Raw genomic sequence first — 17625 nt, 5'->3', positions numbered from 1 at the left:
GCGGTCCAAGAGTTTGCGTTACGCTGGCCCGAAGTATATTCATGCAAAGTAGAGAACGCACTGTTCGTAACTTTTTCTTTATTTACATGCTACAGTAACCAGCTCTATAAAAACAACTCGACAAGTGTACAACGGTACGACACAGCTTCACCATGAAGGAACGTCGTCGGCCCCATCAGCTACACAAGTCGCATGTAAAAATCTTAAATCCCAAGTTCAACAATTCATCTTCACTGTTGACGCACATGCTGCTGTGGTATGCGACCACAGCGTAAACAGCATAAAGATAAAATTAAAATAAATGCACGTCTGCTCATAATGCCAGCAACTCAATTCAGGTAACAGATGCAAAGGTGCATGTCAAATACTGCAAAATCATGGCACAATTAAGGATGCAACACATACTGAAATATGCATCTGTGGAAGAGTGCAACACATTTTACGAACTATACACACAGAGGTACACATTAGTGAACCACTTCAAATAGTACAGTACGACAGGCATGCTTTTCCTTGTCCAAGTGATTGCTAGCTGCCAGCATGGTTGAGAATAATCCAAGCAACAAGATACAAAAGAACAGCAGTACGTATACGGACATAAAAATATTTACAATCTGCAGAGTATAAGCTCAAAAACAGAAGCATACACGCATAACAATGTATTCACTCAGCACAGAAATGCCACTTTGCAAACGACTAGCAATGTGAGGCTTCCCACAATTTCTGACAGCAACCAAGCTGCATGTGAAGAGCATAAGCTGCCTAGTAGTTCCCATATCACATGAACAAAAGCTTAAATACATTCAAGTACATGCTGCAGATTCTAGGAGCATTTCAGGCTGCAGTGAATAAAAGAAGCGAAAGATGCATGCACTGTGCCCTCTTACCATCCCAAAACAGCACACATTTTCGTTATGCAACGCCGTTCCATCATCTGCAAAGTATATATGGTACATATCCACTCCTCATACCTCTAAAGGTTCCCTACCTATGAGGTTAACATTGAGGCACAAGAAGTGAATCGAGAATTCTCACCTGAAAGATAAAAAGATGACACAAGATCAACTTAAACAAGAGAAGCTCTTACATTCGGCAATCTACAATCCAGTAAGTTAGTACTGCTGTCTAGTTAAGATTGGTTACATATGCACGTAAGCTGAGTGTAAGCAAGATGCAATGCTAGAGGCGAGTGTTTTGGAGGCAAGAACAGCAGTATATTAAAAGAATAATTAGAAAGTGAACGCTGGTAATAAGACTTTGCCATCTACAAACACTCCCAATCTTGAAGAGCTATCAATGCATTTTAAAGTGCAAAACTGCGCAGCTATACATGTAGTAGTAGCAATGGCCATAATGCACTGTTAAACAAATTTCTTTCAAAGGCCACCCCCCATAGCAGGCTTGCAAACAAAATCAAATCTAGAATGAACAACAGAAATTCATTTGCAATAAAAGTGCTCTAAACAATTGTGTGTAAAAAAAAACAACAACATTTGACTCGTAACATCGATTAATTTGTTGAATGCGACAGTTATAAAAAGAAAATTGCCACAACCACATGATGCGACATCAGCACCAATTAAAATACGGGTGCTCAAGTGCTCATTCAACCAATAAAGGGGCAAACGAAAGTTACTATTTACTGTACAAGACATTGAGCCCTTGCTTCGGTGCTAAAGCAAGAGTGATCTCAAGCATTACAAAAAACTGAAACAACTGGCATAAAATAAAAGCATGTCAGATTTAATAAAGGTTATTACCACTCTCCTATCCCGTATAAAAACAGCTACAATTTTCCAGTTTCTTCACACTATCTATTATGCGACAAGGTAACCACTGTGTCCTCCAGTCCAAAGTAGTGTGCACGGATAGGAGGATTTTTTTACAAACATTTGCACAGAGAAATGCCCTACATTACATAACATTTGCAAGCCGAGACTTAGTACTTTGAGATTTGTGATCTCAACCTGCTGAAGCTTTTCACGTAAAGCATGGAAAGCAGATCCAAGTTTTCCTTTGAAGCTACAGTTCAGTTGTTCTTGACCTCTGTAGACGTGCCTTTATGCAGGTAGGCCCCTGTGATATGCAGTGCGTCATAGATATTTGTACTGCCACTCAGGATAAACTACGGTACAGGCTCGACGTCTTTTAAGGTGTACTTCGAGACAGACAAAGCAAGATTAGTACTTGGGCTTGACAATATCAACTAGCAGTAGATGACCTTATTTAATGAGCTTTTCAACAAAATCTCATACAGCCGCATGCTGCTCTGTAAAACCACAATTGACAAGTGATGAAAGACTACCAAATTATCCCACTTACTCAGATGCTATGCAAACTAGTCAGCTAAGTTAGGATGTAATTGTGCATAAATATCACTTTATCAAGGTTTACGTAAGCATAGGCTGACAGCAATCGTATGTGAAATGGCCAGCTGCCTTCTCCAAGAGATACCAGCTACAGCTATGTTTAAGAGGCCAACTGGAACAAAGCTTTAACTGTGTAAAAGGCCTAGTTTCAGGCTCCGTGCAAAATTTTACATTTCAAATAATGAGTGGATGTCCCATGAAAAGTAATAGAAATAGTTGTTTTTTTATACCAAAGTAGGGGGGGTGGGGGGTATCAATAGGTATAAACAGAATGTTGTGAACCAGTGCAGCTTCTTTGTGTGACCTGAGATTGGGCGGTGCCAGCAGCACGCTGAAAATCTCGGAGACAAGGGTTCAGGGCTTTTGCCATATCAGCTAACCACATGTCGGAATCTAAAGTACTATTTAAAGGCTGTTAATAAGAAAGCTATAAAGTTGCAAGCTTTTCAGCATTTCCAAAGTCGCTTCTATGTACACCAATTTGTAGGCAATTTAGTCAAATTGAAACATTTGTTGCAGTTGGCCTCTAAATTACCACGTCCTTCCAGCACGCATCAAGTGTAGCCTAGCTATGGCAACTGCCTGTAGGTTCATCAACTGCTTGTTGAGAGATAACACTATATATTTGCACTGTCAGAAGCATACTTTCTGCTTTGAAAATGCGCCCATTTTCTCACGCTGCAATGTGGTTGAAAGACACCTTGCTCCTCGCACGACAACAGCGAATGACATAACAGGCATTTATATCTAGAAACTATGGGTTAGCAGTGTGTGCTAATGCATCTCCATGCAACTAGCACAAGCAGGATGCTGCACCTGCACAGCAACACATCAGTACAAGTGCAAGCATGTAAAAAAAAAGCATGCGCAACATTCTGTGCAATGACATTTGTGTCTGAAGCACAAAGACCAGCAGATCACAGGCGGCCCAATCAAATACGCAAGTGATTCCTCGAAATGCCACGACGTGCCGTTCTATGCTCCAGAGCTAAAGTTCCGAGATCCTAAAGTCGTATGTGAACCTGAAGATATTTTTTTTAAAAGTATGCTAGCGCATATTCTGTAATTTCAGACTCCTACGGCCTCCCTAAGTGAGAGAATAGCTTGCAGTTGCAGTTAGCAGTACAGATATATAACAGTGAAGCATGGAGTCACAGTCAAAGCTGACACTGCCTGTAATGCGAAGTGTACAGTTGCTACAAGTACCATCATTCAGCAATAACATTCACTTCCCAGTTCGTTTCTTGCACGCTCAACGTATGTCACCTCCTAACTCTGCAAACTCTAAACTTCAAATACTTTGTCTACATTCACAAAGCACACAGCCACATGACTGGCACCACATGAACTGCTACCGCCCACAGCCTGCTCGACAAGACCATTGCACTTGCAAGTTCTCTAAATAAGCGTTGTGTGTGTCACCCTGCCACCCCTTATGAGGAAGACGACCATGTGTTAGTTTATCATTCAATACTATTGCACTCACTGAAACTTCGTTCACAGCTTGGTTCATTTATGCCCGAACACAAACCTACTCTCCACACAATTTATAAAACGTAATTTCTTCATTAGCAGAAAACATGCCTTAAACAAGTAGTCATCAACTGTTAATGGCAAATGGGGTGTTTTCACTTTGCATGTTTTGCGCAGAAGCATGATTGCAGTGTGAAGTTACCATGCATAATAGTAATGCACATATTTGTGCTGGTTTCAGTGAAAATCTTTTTTGCAGCGTTTGTTTGATCACAGCGACCATCATGCTGAGCTTTAACTATTTTAGCAGTAAAAAGACGTGCCAGCTGTCTCCTCAGATTCTACAAAATCAAGCCATAAAGAAGCACAAAGCACTGCACATTATGTTCATGTTTAAACCTGTAAACTTCAATAAGAAAGCACACGCCCGTACGAAATACAGAACTCATTCTGTATCGACGAAGGTATGGCTGGCAGATCAGGCAGAAAGGAACAGACTTTTCAAAGACGGTAAAATAAATAAATTGGATCCACCTCAGAGCAGAACAGGATTTTTTGTTATGCACAGATAATCATACTTAAACCCCAGCCACACAGAGCACTTTTGATCCTGATCAAGCCTGATAAGGATCTAATTTCTCAACCACGATTGGCTCCCTTCTGCAGCAAGCACAACATAGCCATTCACGATCATGTAATTTGATGTCAATAAACTCAATCATGATCGAAAATTCCCTGTGTGACAGGGATATTGACATATTTGCACGAACACAACAAAATCTTTTTTCTGAATCTCTGGCCTCAGAACATGCCTCGTGTTACATTCAGGTTCATGGTACAAATATAAAGTTTTTTTTTAAATTTTCTTTTCTTTAGCGTTTCAAACTGCAATGAGCTAAACTAACAGGCACCACCACAACTGCTACTGCATATGTAGCCCTCCTGCCCATGCCACCAATGCCGGGAGTTGCCACTATGCATTTCAACATCTTTCTTGTCCCAATTTAGAAGTCTGTTAGTACTGCACCAATGTGGTCAGTGTGTATTAATTAATCCCAACTTCGAGCAAGACGATCGGCACTCGTGTGCAAGTGCGGCAAGCCAGTGGTCTTTGAAGTCACGCGGTGGAAGACCGTGCAATCTATGAAAGGCTTTGTCATGTTCAATAGTGTCAAGGGCATTTTTGAAGTCCTGCATTTCCAGTAACCTTGGTGCATGTCGGCAGCTGTCCTTTCACTTTATTTTTCGACTGCAGTTAGCTGTAACAATGCATAAACCTTTGTGGCCATCCACTTCTGCACGTTGTTGCCCATTTCACTACGACATTATTCGCATTACAATCGCAATACAGTCGACTTTCGTTAATTCAACCCTGATGCAATTGACGAAATTGGTCTAAATATTGGGCAAGTCGAATTGAACAAGATGCAGAAGAAACACCAAAACACCACCAATTTATTTGGCAGTATTTGCTCGATTATTACATGTCCCAAATCAGACGCACACCCATTTTCTATGTGTCTAACGTAGAAAACTAGCCCAGAAATGGCATTAAAGCTCCTAGACAAAATAGAAATCTAACATGTACCCTATTTCCTTGGGAAAAAATGGGCGAGGGTCTAATATGTGTTGCACAACGGCAGCAGGTTTTTTATTAAAGTCAGCTTCGCTGCAAATTTTGAAATCAGCTAGCTTCGCCGCGCCCGTGTTATTCGGTAAAGCATATGAATGCCACGAAGGTGGTTTTGGTTTGGTATCGATTGCACCAGGCAAGCAATTTTTGCACCAACTTTCTGGAAAAAATAAAGAAGGATGCTCATTAGAATCCAGTGGGTTATGGTTTGAAAATCTTCCTAAGGCGGGCCAGAAATGTGTTCTGTGGCATGTGGTCCCGCGTTCACTGTCATCTACGCTCTGCCAAGACAGACACCGCCACTAAAGGGGTCACTATCGAGGTTAGGTTAGGTCAGGCACGCGCATGCTGACTGATCAGGTTCAGATTATCCAGCAAAGGCTAATATTAGGATCAAAATAACGAAAGTATGGGCCCATATAAATGCATAGGTGCTGGCTGGGATCTCTGGTCAGGATCAAATTAACTGAAAAATTGAATTTACTGAAGTCTACTGTAAAATTTTTGTTATTTTTCCGAGATCAAGAATCCCCTCTCGCATTACAGTTGTGGCTGCATTGTTTACGTGCAGATATGGTACATCATCCTAAAAAAATTGAGGAAAAAATAAACTAAACTTACTTTGTGCTGCGATTTAAAGGTAACAGAGAAATGAATGTTAGCAAGAGCTCTATTAAAGCCTTTCTATAGTCAGTGTGTTGACCATGTTCTGAGAAAGCTTCAGGCCTACCTGTATTGGTATTGCACGCTCCATGTACTTACAAGCAGCATAATTTATGCAAAGAATTACCCCCTCCCTCTCCCTTTCCCTTAATAAAAAAATTGCCTCTATCCTGTGTTTGAATCTCATGCATTTTAGAGTGTCTACAGTAACTATCAATGCAGCTTTCAGGCCTTAGCAAGAATATGTGGCCTCATCACAACCGACAGTTTCTCTTGACAGTACTGTCATAAGCATGAGCCTGGCTGCTGCAATCACTTTACATTACACAGTGAGCTCACATAGGGCAGGGAATGCGCTGTTTTCTTTTTCTTAAGCCCTCTATAGCACAGTTATACAATTGAATCTAGGAACTAATGCTGAATTTCTCATTACTGCTCTTACGCTAATCCGATAAGTACAGTCAACTGCAGGATATAGAAACCCTTTCAGCTTTTCTATCCACTGTGAAGCTCAAAATGTTCTGCCTCATGCTTGTGAAATGTTGTTTATGAATGCAACGTATTGAAGTTGCTGCTGTTAATCAAATTAGCATGGGACTAAGCCCACCACTACCAGGAGCAAGCCAATGAGTGCATGCTGTACCACCACGAACAAGCATGTATGCTATGATGACATTCCAAGAGACTCGCAACCACCATACTTGCTTGATAGTTCACATATTAGAGAACAAAAGGCGGGTGACATTCTTACGTTCCAAATTTGGTTGCAGAGCCCCAGAAATGTAGCAGTGCCTTAACCACAGAGAGAGGTGCTAAGCGCGGTGTCACAATTGCAGAATCTGTTTCCTCTACGGAATATATTCAATGCCATTCATTGCAGTTCCAGCTACACAAAAAAGATGAGCCCATAACAGAATGCTTCTCAGACACTTGCCTCTATGTGCGTGAAGACAGTTTTTACAAGCAATTTTGTTTTGTTTTGTTTGCTTGCTTGCTTTTTCTTTTCTTTTTGTCACACCAAGCTAATGTTACAAGCTGTGTAGTGATGAGCTTTCCGCAAATCCCCCATCCAATCTCTTTACTTGGAGCGTTCAGTGATGAATAGTCAGCCCATCAACTTTAGCGTATTTTCTGAACACCTAAAATATTTTCATTCACACAGGAGAAAAAAGGGGGAGGGAGGACTTTTTGCTTCAACTAAACCACACAGTGGTGCCACAGGTGCACACTCAAAATGTCCAAGATATCTAAAGCTGTGTTATCATGTGCAGGAAGTTGGCCAAGAAGCTCAACTTTCTTCCCCAGCTAACGAAAGAAGGCTGAGCCACACTAAATGCGATGGCATCATGTAGCTCGTTGCAGCAGTAACACTGATGGTTGCATTTCTTTTCTTATGTACAATGGCCCAACTGAAGTGGTCAGCACTGGTTTCCAAGCACTCAGGGTGCTCTTACCATAGAACAGAGCTGTCCTTCTGACAGCAATGTCCAGAACCAGATGGCACAGAGCGGCTGGTACGTGAGGGCAGTTGCCATATTTGAAAAGCTCACCTCATATTTATATAACTCAGGGCACAGGTCTCCTCTTTATCCACACCATGCAGCTTTTGCCCTGAGAAACCACACTCTTCCTGGCAGTACTGAGGGGTACAGTGACACAGCCAAGTTCACAATGCGCCTACATTCAAAATCTACACTTACTCTACACTTGCAATTATACCACACCCACACTTGAAAAACCCTATTCCTATGTACAAAATAAACTACGGGTCCAATGTTCTTTTTCCCAAGCTTCCATCAGTCTTTATACAGGCAGAAAGTGACCCAGACCACCTCAAAAATTCCATAGCCAGCATCTGTGTGACCAGAGCCGACGTCAAGCTGTGTACTGATGGCCCCACTGTATCCGCGGCTCTACGAAGCAGAGGAGGGTGTGGAAGTCTACCACACTCGCCTTCCTTAGCTTAGGGTTGTCGCATGCACGATGGCTATGGAGCTTTTAAAGTTACCGGTACAATGCTGCGGCCACACTCGTGCCATGCACTGTGTACCACCAAGAATTGGTACCACTTCAGTACCAAAGCCACTGGTACCAATATCACACACATGTGGGGCAGCTACACTGGTGATCACAGCACTGTGTACCTTGCATCGGTACAATAGGTATTGATACCATCATAGTACCGGCACCACTGATACCAATATCGTACTCCGCAGGTGGGGTATGCTACACGGCTGATCACAGCACTGTGTACAAGGTACCAGTGCTACTGCAGTACCCATACTAGTATCATACACTGCATGCAAGGCATGCTACACTGGCAATCACAAGCAGACATATGGAAAGAGTATTCCTGTCCCTGCAGGTCAGACAACAGAGCCAGCAGGGCGCGATCAGGAGGTTAACCAGCCCCAGAGGAAAAGATGTAATGCAAGCAGGGCAAACACACTGAGGAACACGTGTGTGACGTCGTTGCGCTGGCTGAGCCGGTGTTCAAGCTGCCGCTGCTGCAGCAGCACATGCTCAAGGTGTCGCTGTAACGTGTTCAGGGTGGTGTTCGCCTCCTCCAGGGAGCGCTGCAGAGGAGCCAGGGCGGGACCCAGGGACTGAGATATGGAGCTGCTTGACAGCACTGCTCTGCTTGGCTGCAGACCCAACCGTGCTGCTACCCCTTTGCCTGCCTCTGCTGCCAGCGCTGGCCATGCGAGGAAGATGATAAAGCAAGAATTGACAAAACCATTTGCTTTTATCATGTACAGTACACTGTAAAAATAGTGCTAAAAGAAATGAAATGTAAGGCACCACCTGTTAGGGCACACTGAACAGATGTTAGTGGTTTGATTAAAGGGACCCTGAAATGATTTCGATGATACTGTACAAACATACTGAGTCGTTAGGGTAGGTCGTTCTGATCGTTAATTGACACATTTAAGTGCTCCGTGTAAAGCTGGTAATTTATTATAAGGTTTTAAGGATGTGCATAACTACCAATTGAGCCGGTGGCTCCCTTGAGTTTTCAGCTGCCCCCTCACAATTGTCATAGTTAGTCCAATTGACGTGACTTAGGCAAGCTATCTGATTCGCTGCGCAGGTCACGTCAGTGACCATTTTTTCAACTTATGATCAACAAATTTGGTTCATAATAGCTGGAATATTGGTCGATTTGTTTCTATAACGGGTGAGGGGCTCCCCACTGCACCACGTACCAGCCGGCGCATCTACTGACAACCTGATCCGTTCCACCGGCTTTTCGGCGAACCGCCTACTCAGTGCGAGGCGCGGGCGCCCCCGACAAGGACGAAGGCCTCGGTGCGGCCAAAAGAGAATGTGGACTTTGTGTTTCTTCTCTCTTCCCTTTCTCCTTTCTTCGATCTATCTTTTGTAAATAAACCAGTCTCGAAACGGATCCCAACGAGTGAAGTTCTTTCCTTTGAGGCTCCTGCGTGCACGGCCGACGCCATCCACCTTAGTTGACGCGCAGCAAAAGTTAACGGAGTCGTCCAAGAGCGACAGCAATAAGAGTCAGCCTAAAGGCGCGAGCATTCATTTACATTTTTGGTGCCGAAACCCGGGAATACTTCGCCTGCTGACGTCGAAAGCGCCATGGAACGACTACATAAGAAGCAAGCTGCCCTGCGACAAGCAATCGAGAAAATCATCGCAGCGGCCAGCGACCTACTGCAATCGCCAACGATCTAAGTCGGTGAGCTTGAGGAACACCTCGACCTTATCCTTGAACAAGCAGATGAGTTGAAATCTGTTAACGAGAGCATCGAAAAGAAGATAGATCTTCAAAAATTAGATGCAGAATTAGAAGCTTGTGCTGCATACACCCAGAAGATATGCTCCCTCAAAACAAAGATCAAGAGAGCTCTCAGGAGTCAAACAGTCAATGAGAGCCGGTCGACAACTCCGTCAGTGACAGGCAACGCGTCAGAGCAGGAAGCATACCACATTGGTTCCGTCCCACCTGCGGCATTCCAGCCACTATCAACAACCACCAAGTTACCCAAGTTGGAAATCGCAAAACTCAGCGGGGACCTGTGCTCGTGGCAGAAATTTTGGAACCAATTTGAATCGACTATTCACAAGAACAGCACCCTGCCTGCAATAGCGAAGTTCCAATACTTAACCAGTTGCCTAACCGGAAAAGCCGCCGCTGCCATAGAGGGGTTGCCAATCAGCGATCGAAATTACGATATCGCGGTGAAGACTATCATCGAGAGATTTGGGAAGGAAGACGTGATAATTGAGGACCACATGTCGCACTTGCTTGACGTCCGCCCAGTGCACAATCTGCGGGACATCGAAAGGCTGAGGTCCCTCTACGATGAAATCCGCTCCGGAGTCCGAAGTCTAGAGGCGCTGGGAGTGTATTCGAGCACCTACGGCGTGCTGCTTCTCACCATCCTTCGTAAAAGCATCCCAAGCGAGCTTTGCGTAGCGTACTTCCGACGGAAAGCCGCCTCACCTGAAACGCCCCAAGACGAGCTTCTCGGTTTTCTCGATTTCATGAGAGAGGAGGCCGAGAGCAGAGAGAGAGCCCAGAGTGCACTACGCCATGGATACCAGGACACCGCTATTAGACAGAAAGCACCTATCAAAGGGGACGCTCGTCCTCAAAACCCATCGGCGTCTGTCCTCACCGTAACCGATGGCGAGGCGCAATGTGCATTTTGTGGTGCAGAAGGGCATCAACCAGCGAACTGTGTCGCCCACGTACCCATAGACAAGAACAGGGAGGTGATGTCAAGAGAGAGGCACTGTTACAAGTGCGTGAAAAAGAAGCACCGTGCCGCTGAGTGCAGAACTTCAAGGTGGCTGAAGTGTGCAAAATGCTCTGGACGACATGCAGCTGGCGTCTGCGAGCCCAATCAAAGACTGACACGCCCTCCTTCAATCGAACATGCTGCACCTGAAGAGACAACAGTGCAATCGTTGCTTCAGGTGGGACCAGTACTGGGAAAGACCCGTGTGCTTCTACAGACTGCACGAGCGTATGTGGAAGGCCAGCACAAGAGTGCTCTGGTGAGAATGCTGCTTGACGGTGGCAGCCAGAGAACATTTATACGACAGGAGGTTTCCCTGCGCCTCAATCTTTGCATCATAGGAGGGGAGAAGCTAGCTATTTACGCCTTCGGAAGCGAGAGACCATCTGAAGAAAGAAGGTGTCATCGCGTGGAATGCTGGCTGCGAAACTGGCGCAACACCAGAGTCCGGATCGAAGCATTAGAGGTGCCCGAGATCTGCGGAGACCTCCTCCCACCACCTGACGACTCCACGGCTAGCATCGCTCGTGAACAAGGCCTTCAGCTTGCTGACACCTTATCTGACGGCTACCATCCTGGTGTTGGAGTTGAGCTGCTTATCGGGGCCGATCACTTCTGGGATATAGCAACGGGAAATGTCAAGCGCCTCGGTAAGAAGTTCGTGGCCATGGAGACTGCTTTTGGGTGGACATTGCAGGGCAGAGATTCTACATCGCCCATCGCAACCTTACTAAAGAGCACCGGAGTGATGCGGGTAGGTGTGACCACCGCACCCGACGAAATTTCTCTTTAACTAGAATCATTCTGGGAGATGGAGCATCTTGGGATCGTCGACGATGCACAGCTGACCGCCAAAGACGACAGCGTTCTTCGGGCCTTTGAAGAAACCATCACCCACAAGAACAGTAGATACCAAGTAGCTCTCCCATGGAAAGAGAACGCATCAGACTTGACGGACAATCAGAGCACAGCATCGCACAGACTTCACTCACTAACGGCGAAGCTTCTGCGACATGAAGAAACCATTTTAAACTACGATCAGGCAATCAGGAACTACCTGCAAGCTGGACACGCGGGGAAGCGAACGAACTGGGCGAGTCCCCGCTGGGGCCCATTTACTACTTGCCACACCGTGGTGTTGTCCGGCCTGGTAGCAAAACAACCAAGTTGAGAGCCGTATTCGATGCCTTCTCCAAAGCGGCGGGAAAGCTGTCACTGAACGACGTCTTCTTCGCAGGGCCTAATCTAAATTCAAACGCTAACCCAAGCCGAGACTGCCGTAAATTCTCACCCACTGACTTTCGCGTCTTCGGACGCGGGGGAGCTTATGCCCTTGATTCCAGCCCATTTCCTCGTCCGTCGCCAGCTAATGAGATTGCTTTCCTTCCAAGAAACCACCGAAGTCAAATCGGCAGCACAGAAACGCCAATGGAGGAGACGTGCCGGGCTTGTTCACTCATTCTGGCAACGGTGGAGACGCGAATACCTACTGCAGCTTCATTTAGCGCTTATCACAAAGCCAGGCAGAGGGAAAGGCATCGGTGAGGGAGACATAGTTCTCCTCGGGGATGATCAGGCTCCACGCCAGATGTGGAAAATGTGTCGTGTTTTGGAGACCTTTCCTGGAAGAGATGGCCGAGTACGCGCTTGCAAGATCCTTCTCCCGAACCAAAGCGAACTGCGACGACCCGTACAAGCCTTGTACTCACTCTAGCTCAGCGAGGTGCCAGCATGTGCGAACAATGGTGGCCTGGAATGAGCCGACGCTCATTGCGGGGGAGGATGTTGAAAGTCGCAAACGACCACCATACATTGTTCCACCCGTGGTTGGGAGACCGACGACACAAGAGAGAGAGGGAGCCGGCGAACGGGCGAGGGGCGCCCCACTGCACCACGTACCGGCCGGTGCATCTACTGACAACCTGATCCGTTCCACCGGCTTTTCGGCGAACCGCTTACTCAGTGCGAGGCACGGGCGCCCCCGACAAGGACGAAGGCCTCGGTGCGGCCAAAAGAGAATGTGGACTTTGTGTTTCTTCTCTCTTCCCTTTCTCCTTTCTTCGATCTATCTTTTGTAAATAAACCAGTCTCGAAACGGATCCGAACGAGTGAAGTTCTTTCCTTCGAGGCTCCTGCGTGCACGGCCGACACCGTCCACCTTAGTTGACACGCAGCAAAAGTTAGCGGAGTCGTCCAAGAGCGACAGCAATTAGAGTCAGCACAAAGGCGCGAGCATTCATTTACATCGCCTGCTTGTGTTACAAGTTCTCTGCGTTCACGCGAGCTGTGCGGTCAGAGTTGGTCTCATGCTTTCTCTTTGCGAGCACAATCGATCACCTTTGTTACGTTGCGGGCTGCAATTCAAGTGATCAGTGACATGTCAAGCTGCAACATTGTGTCTCTCTGCAAAGAAACATGCGAACGCAGTGGCTACAGCACATGGGGCTGTGAGTATCCGATCGGCAGCAGCATCTATGCCATTGTGACCGTCACTTCACACCAGAAGATTACTACCATAACAGAGTGCTTTAGCATGTCTGGTACTCGGGTAAATGTAAGTGTGAGCGGACCGGGCATTTTACCGGATGAGCGAAGGCGCAAATGTGAACGGCCTGCATGGCGCAGCCACCTGTTGGTGCAGACGTTAACCAGACAGACACAGACTAATATAGCAGTAACCAAGTGTACTCTACTTTGCTGCTGGTGTCAATTTTGAGCAGGAGCATAATCGTGAACACATGTCTTTTTAAACGTTTGAATTTTTTACACTTGGTTACAGCAATAGTAACTCTGTGTTTGACTGGTTAAGCTCTACGCCATCAGGTGGCTGCACCGTGCGGACTGCTAACGTTTACGCTAAAGCCCCTTCATCAGAGCGGTAGTAATATGGAAGGATACACCTCCAGTCATCCGTCAAAATGCCCAGCTCACTCGCAGTTACCGGAATGCCGGACATGCTCGGCGCTGCAACAAAACACTCATAGCACAAGCTCCTTGCATAGTTTTCACAGGGGTTTGACAGCCAGGCGGCTAGCGGAGAGGTTGGAGAGGCTTCATGCGCTGGCATCAAGACAACCGGAAGTAGATAACACGACGTCAGGTCACGACGCAGAGCCAGTGAAGGCAGAGCTTAGGCCCGGTCAATTGGTGAACGAGTTGAGGAGAAAAAGCATAGCTAGGGGAGGAGGGCAACTTGTAATCGTCTGTAGCTCTCTTAATATGAGCACTTCACTTAAACTGTGGCGCTAATGTATTACTGCAGTTGTACCCTATGCGTCTACAAAATTTGTCCAAACTATTTCAAGGACTCTTTAAGCAATTCAACATATTCAACAAGTTATGTGGCGATGGGGAGCAAAAACTCTAGGTCCAACGTGGCACCTTCAACGTTTCTCTAAACAAACTTCTGTTATTTCAACACAGCCTCTTCTGTGCCTGGTAAAGTTAGAATCTACTCCAACTGTGCCTGAGGAGTTGAATAAAACGAGAACGAGTAGTCAGAGTACCAATCATTAAAGACAAATTCACGCTGGGGAATCACTGACCCGAGCATTACAGTCTATTTATTGCACACAGTTATGAATAAATTCAAAACAAGATTTAGGGCCACCAGCCTTGTTGGCTTTATGTTAAGAAGAAAGAAAGGAGAAAAGAAACACACATAGAAAGAGAACAGCACCAGGCTGTCGCAAGGTGCAGATATTTTACTGACATGCAGAGATGTGGCTGGAGAATAATTCAGCACCAGCTGGTTGATCCTGTGAATGTAATAGCTGCTATCATTGGTATCAGCATGGTAGCTTACTGAGCACACCTCTTCTGATTGTAAAACATTCTATTCACACCTAGAACACGTATGTGCCACATCATTACTGTCGGTGCAATGTCACTGCAGTTATGATAACATGGTGATTCAAGGACACATAGGAACTTTCACAACAAGGACACCAGCCACATATCTGCACAGCATACATGAAACAGAAACAAGGCCACAGCCTTCTGTGACATGCGGCTTCAATAAGCTACGTACCGTATTTATTTGCATAACGATCACACTTTTTTTTTTCTCAGAAACATTTTAACAATGTTGCGGTTTGAGTTTATTATGCGAGGTAAAATTTCGAGTGTTCATTTTCCGTGGCCACCTCTAACAGGTAGGAGACACTGTAGGATTCAGCGTCCAACATGGTGTCCGACACGGCATCCGGTGTGCCAGAATGGCATGCGGATTCAACACATTTTGGCGTGCCGCAGAACCTGATCGGACACCTGTTGTGCACAGGCATTTTATCTGGAACTACAGCATGGCAAGGCGCCGCAGTTTCAGGATCGTCGGACGCTATATCGAATACCAAATTGTACCATGTGCCTCCTACGTTTGTCATACGTCAGGCTTCCGATGTGGCACTATGGCACAGCCAAACGCCTTAGATCCAGCTGCCGTTCCAGCATGTCGGACACCATATCGAACATCAAATTGTATTGTGCGTTTCCTATGGGAAACTTCAGGGTACAAACATTATGCAAGAAAAAGAAAAAAACTCACTTTTTGATTAAAGAAGTGGGGAGGTATGTTCATTATGTCAGTAAATACAGTACAAATCTCTGTCAGTACTGTGGGGTCACACCACATATGCCACTGCATGTGACAAGAGGCAAGCCGACCCCTTCACTAATAGTCAAACATCGATATATTTAATTATTTGACATAACAAAGTAAATACAAGATGTTTCTCACCAATATCAGTGTGCAGCAAATGTATGCTTAAAGCTATGGGTGTGCAAATAATGAATATCATCGAATCAAATCAAACTATGAACGTTTGAATAATCCTATTCGCAACTTGAATATTGACTGTTCAATTTTTCGAATATTCAGTATATTCAAGGTAGGGACCGGCAGAGTGCCACATGTCGCGTGCGCTAAGAATGCCATCGTGCACGATGCCTCCCAAGTGGGTGTTTCACTTTGTTTTCGGTGCAAAAGAAATGCAGAGCGCGCCACGGACAGAGCTTGCCTTCTGCCCCACCTGTACACGGAGTACAAGTCCCAGATGACATGGCAAGTCAAGTGCTTCAGCAATTTTAATATTGCGAACCCTGTGCTAGGGCACCCACCTTCGCTGTCAGTGGAATCACAGGAGAAGCACGCGCCTCGCTCAGCCGAGGAGCTACCACTGTGGAGATGTCCAACAGCAACTTTCTTCTTTCTATCTTTCTTAGAACTCGCAGGGACTGAGCCCGGTTGCTGCTGCTGGTGCCTGTGGTGGTGATGGTGGCGGTGAGTGAGGTGAGCAGCCACCTGCCGCGGGCTCGAGTGCAAGATGCGCCTGCGCAGGCCACCCTGACTCTCAGGAGGGCTCCCCTCAATGCTCACAAGACTGCCCCCCGAGGGCACGATGGGTGTCTGATGTCGAGTCTTGCTCTGAATCACTCCGTTCCGCTCAAACTGAACAACGTCATTCCGAGGGTCCCATGGGCGGGAGCTGAACATGGGGAAAAAAAGAATGAAAGAATTAAGCAACAGCCACGCCCAAGAGTGATTGCTTTCAGTGACACCTTCATAGTCAGGTGACACGTCAGCGCATCGAGGGATGTCACAATGAGCCTCTTTGATTTGTCATCCCGGACTTCCAAGGACTGCCCAAGGCACTGCTTCCAGCCAATGAGTATTGGCGTATGTAGTGTCTCAGACATTCTTGGGCTGTCTGGAATGACACAGCAAGGAGACCCGGTGTTTTTACTGCCAGTCAATGGGGGCTTACTCGGCGTGCTTGTAGAGGTAGTCACCCGTGAGCAGGTCCTGGATGAAGAAGCGGGGCATCCAAGGTTCCATGCGTGCTTGTCTCTCCTTGGTGCTCCTGCGCTGCGCCTCTTCCAGGATAGTCTTCTCCTCAGTGGCTGCCACCTGGTCCCCACGTACTATGGCTGCCGACACGTGCTGCCACAGCCTGCATTGTGCACAGATCAAATGCATCACTGCCAAGACCTCAAACACTTCACATCCACAGCTTTGTCGATGAATAAACAGATGTGTAAGAGCCAATACGAGCTGTAAGCGAGCCTTTAAACTTTTTCACATGCTCGCACATCACAACACTCCATGCACCTCAAGAAGTGCCAGCACAGCAAGCCTGACATGGCATCACGAGTAAATACTTGGCAGCCAAAGACAAAATGCACATAAGGAACACATGCATGAGTGCTGACTCTTAACTGCTTAATAAGTATGCAATAAAACATTGTTCATATGTTCTGGAAAGAAATGCAAGAAAAAAAAGCTTGATACATGGGAAAATGTATAATCTGAAGCCCTGAAAGAAATTCGTCACACTCAGCTGTAGCTGTCATCTGCATTGTAAGGCAAAGCATTGCATGAATCATTGCAGCACGAGACGAGATGCTGACATGCCCCGATGTGTTTCTTTTTTGCAGCTTCGGCAAGCTTCTTGAATTCGGCTCGATTCAGCAGCTTTGTGAGGCAGATAATTTGAGTTAGAAGTTCTGGTGTGCTCACTTGGAGAGAATTGTTGCAGCATGGGACGCCGACTCTTGTGGTGTCTGAGCGACCCAAGACATGAATTGTCGTTTTAAGACCGCAATGGGAAACCAAAATAAAATACAGCTAGAATACAATGCCATGATGCCACCAGAGCGAAACATGATGCTCACTTTATGCTGCCTGCAACAGTGAGTGACAGCGCATTTGGGTTAATGT

General features: G+C 46.0%; 1 protein-coding gene across 11 annotated transcripts in view; it reads right to left on the bottom strand.

Annotated features, from left to right (window-relative positions):
- Window positions 1-58: 58 nt before the first annotated feature.
- Orp8 (Oxysterol-binding protein-related protein 8) overlaps window positions 59-17625 on the bottom strand; it is a 131154-nt gene continuing 113587 nt past the window's right edge. For all 11 annotated transcript variants that reach the window (XM_075690286.1, XM_075690287.1, XM_075690289.1 and 8 more), the window contains 3 exons: window positions 16673-16858; window positions 16026-16393; window positions 59-8833 (listed from right to left, as the gene is read on the bottom strand). In XM_075690286.1, the coding sequence (XP_075546401.1) occupies window positions 8532-8833; window positions 16026-16393; window positions 16673-16858 (856 nt within the window). In that variant the 3' untranslated portion in view covers window positions 59-8531. The remainder of the gene's footprint in view (window positions 8834-16025; window positions 16394-16672; window positions 16859-17625) is intronic.

The sequence above is a fragment of the Dermacentor variabilis genome, chromosome 4 (assembly GCF_050947875.1).
Source record: "Dermacentor variabilis isolate Ectoservices chromosome 4, ASM5094787v1, whole genome shotgun sequence".
Classification (NCBI taxonomy): Eukaryota; Metazoa; Arthropoda; class Arachnida; order Ixodida; family Ixodidae; genus Dermacentor; species Dermacentor variabilis.
Note: the sequence above shows the minus strand (reverse complement) of the source record. Positions and strands in the feature narration are given on the sequence as shown.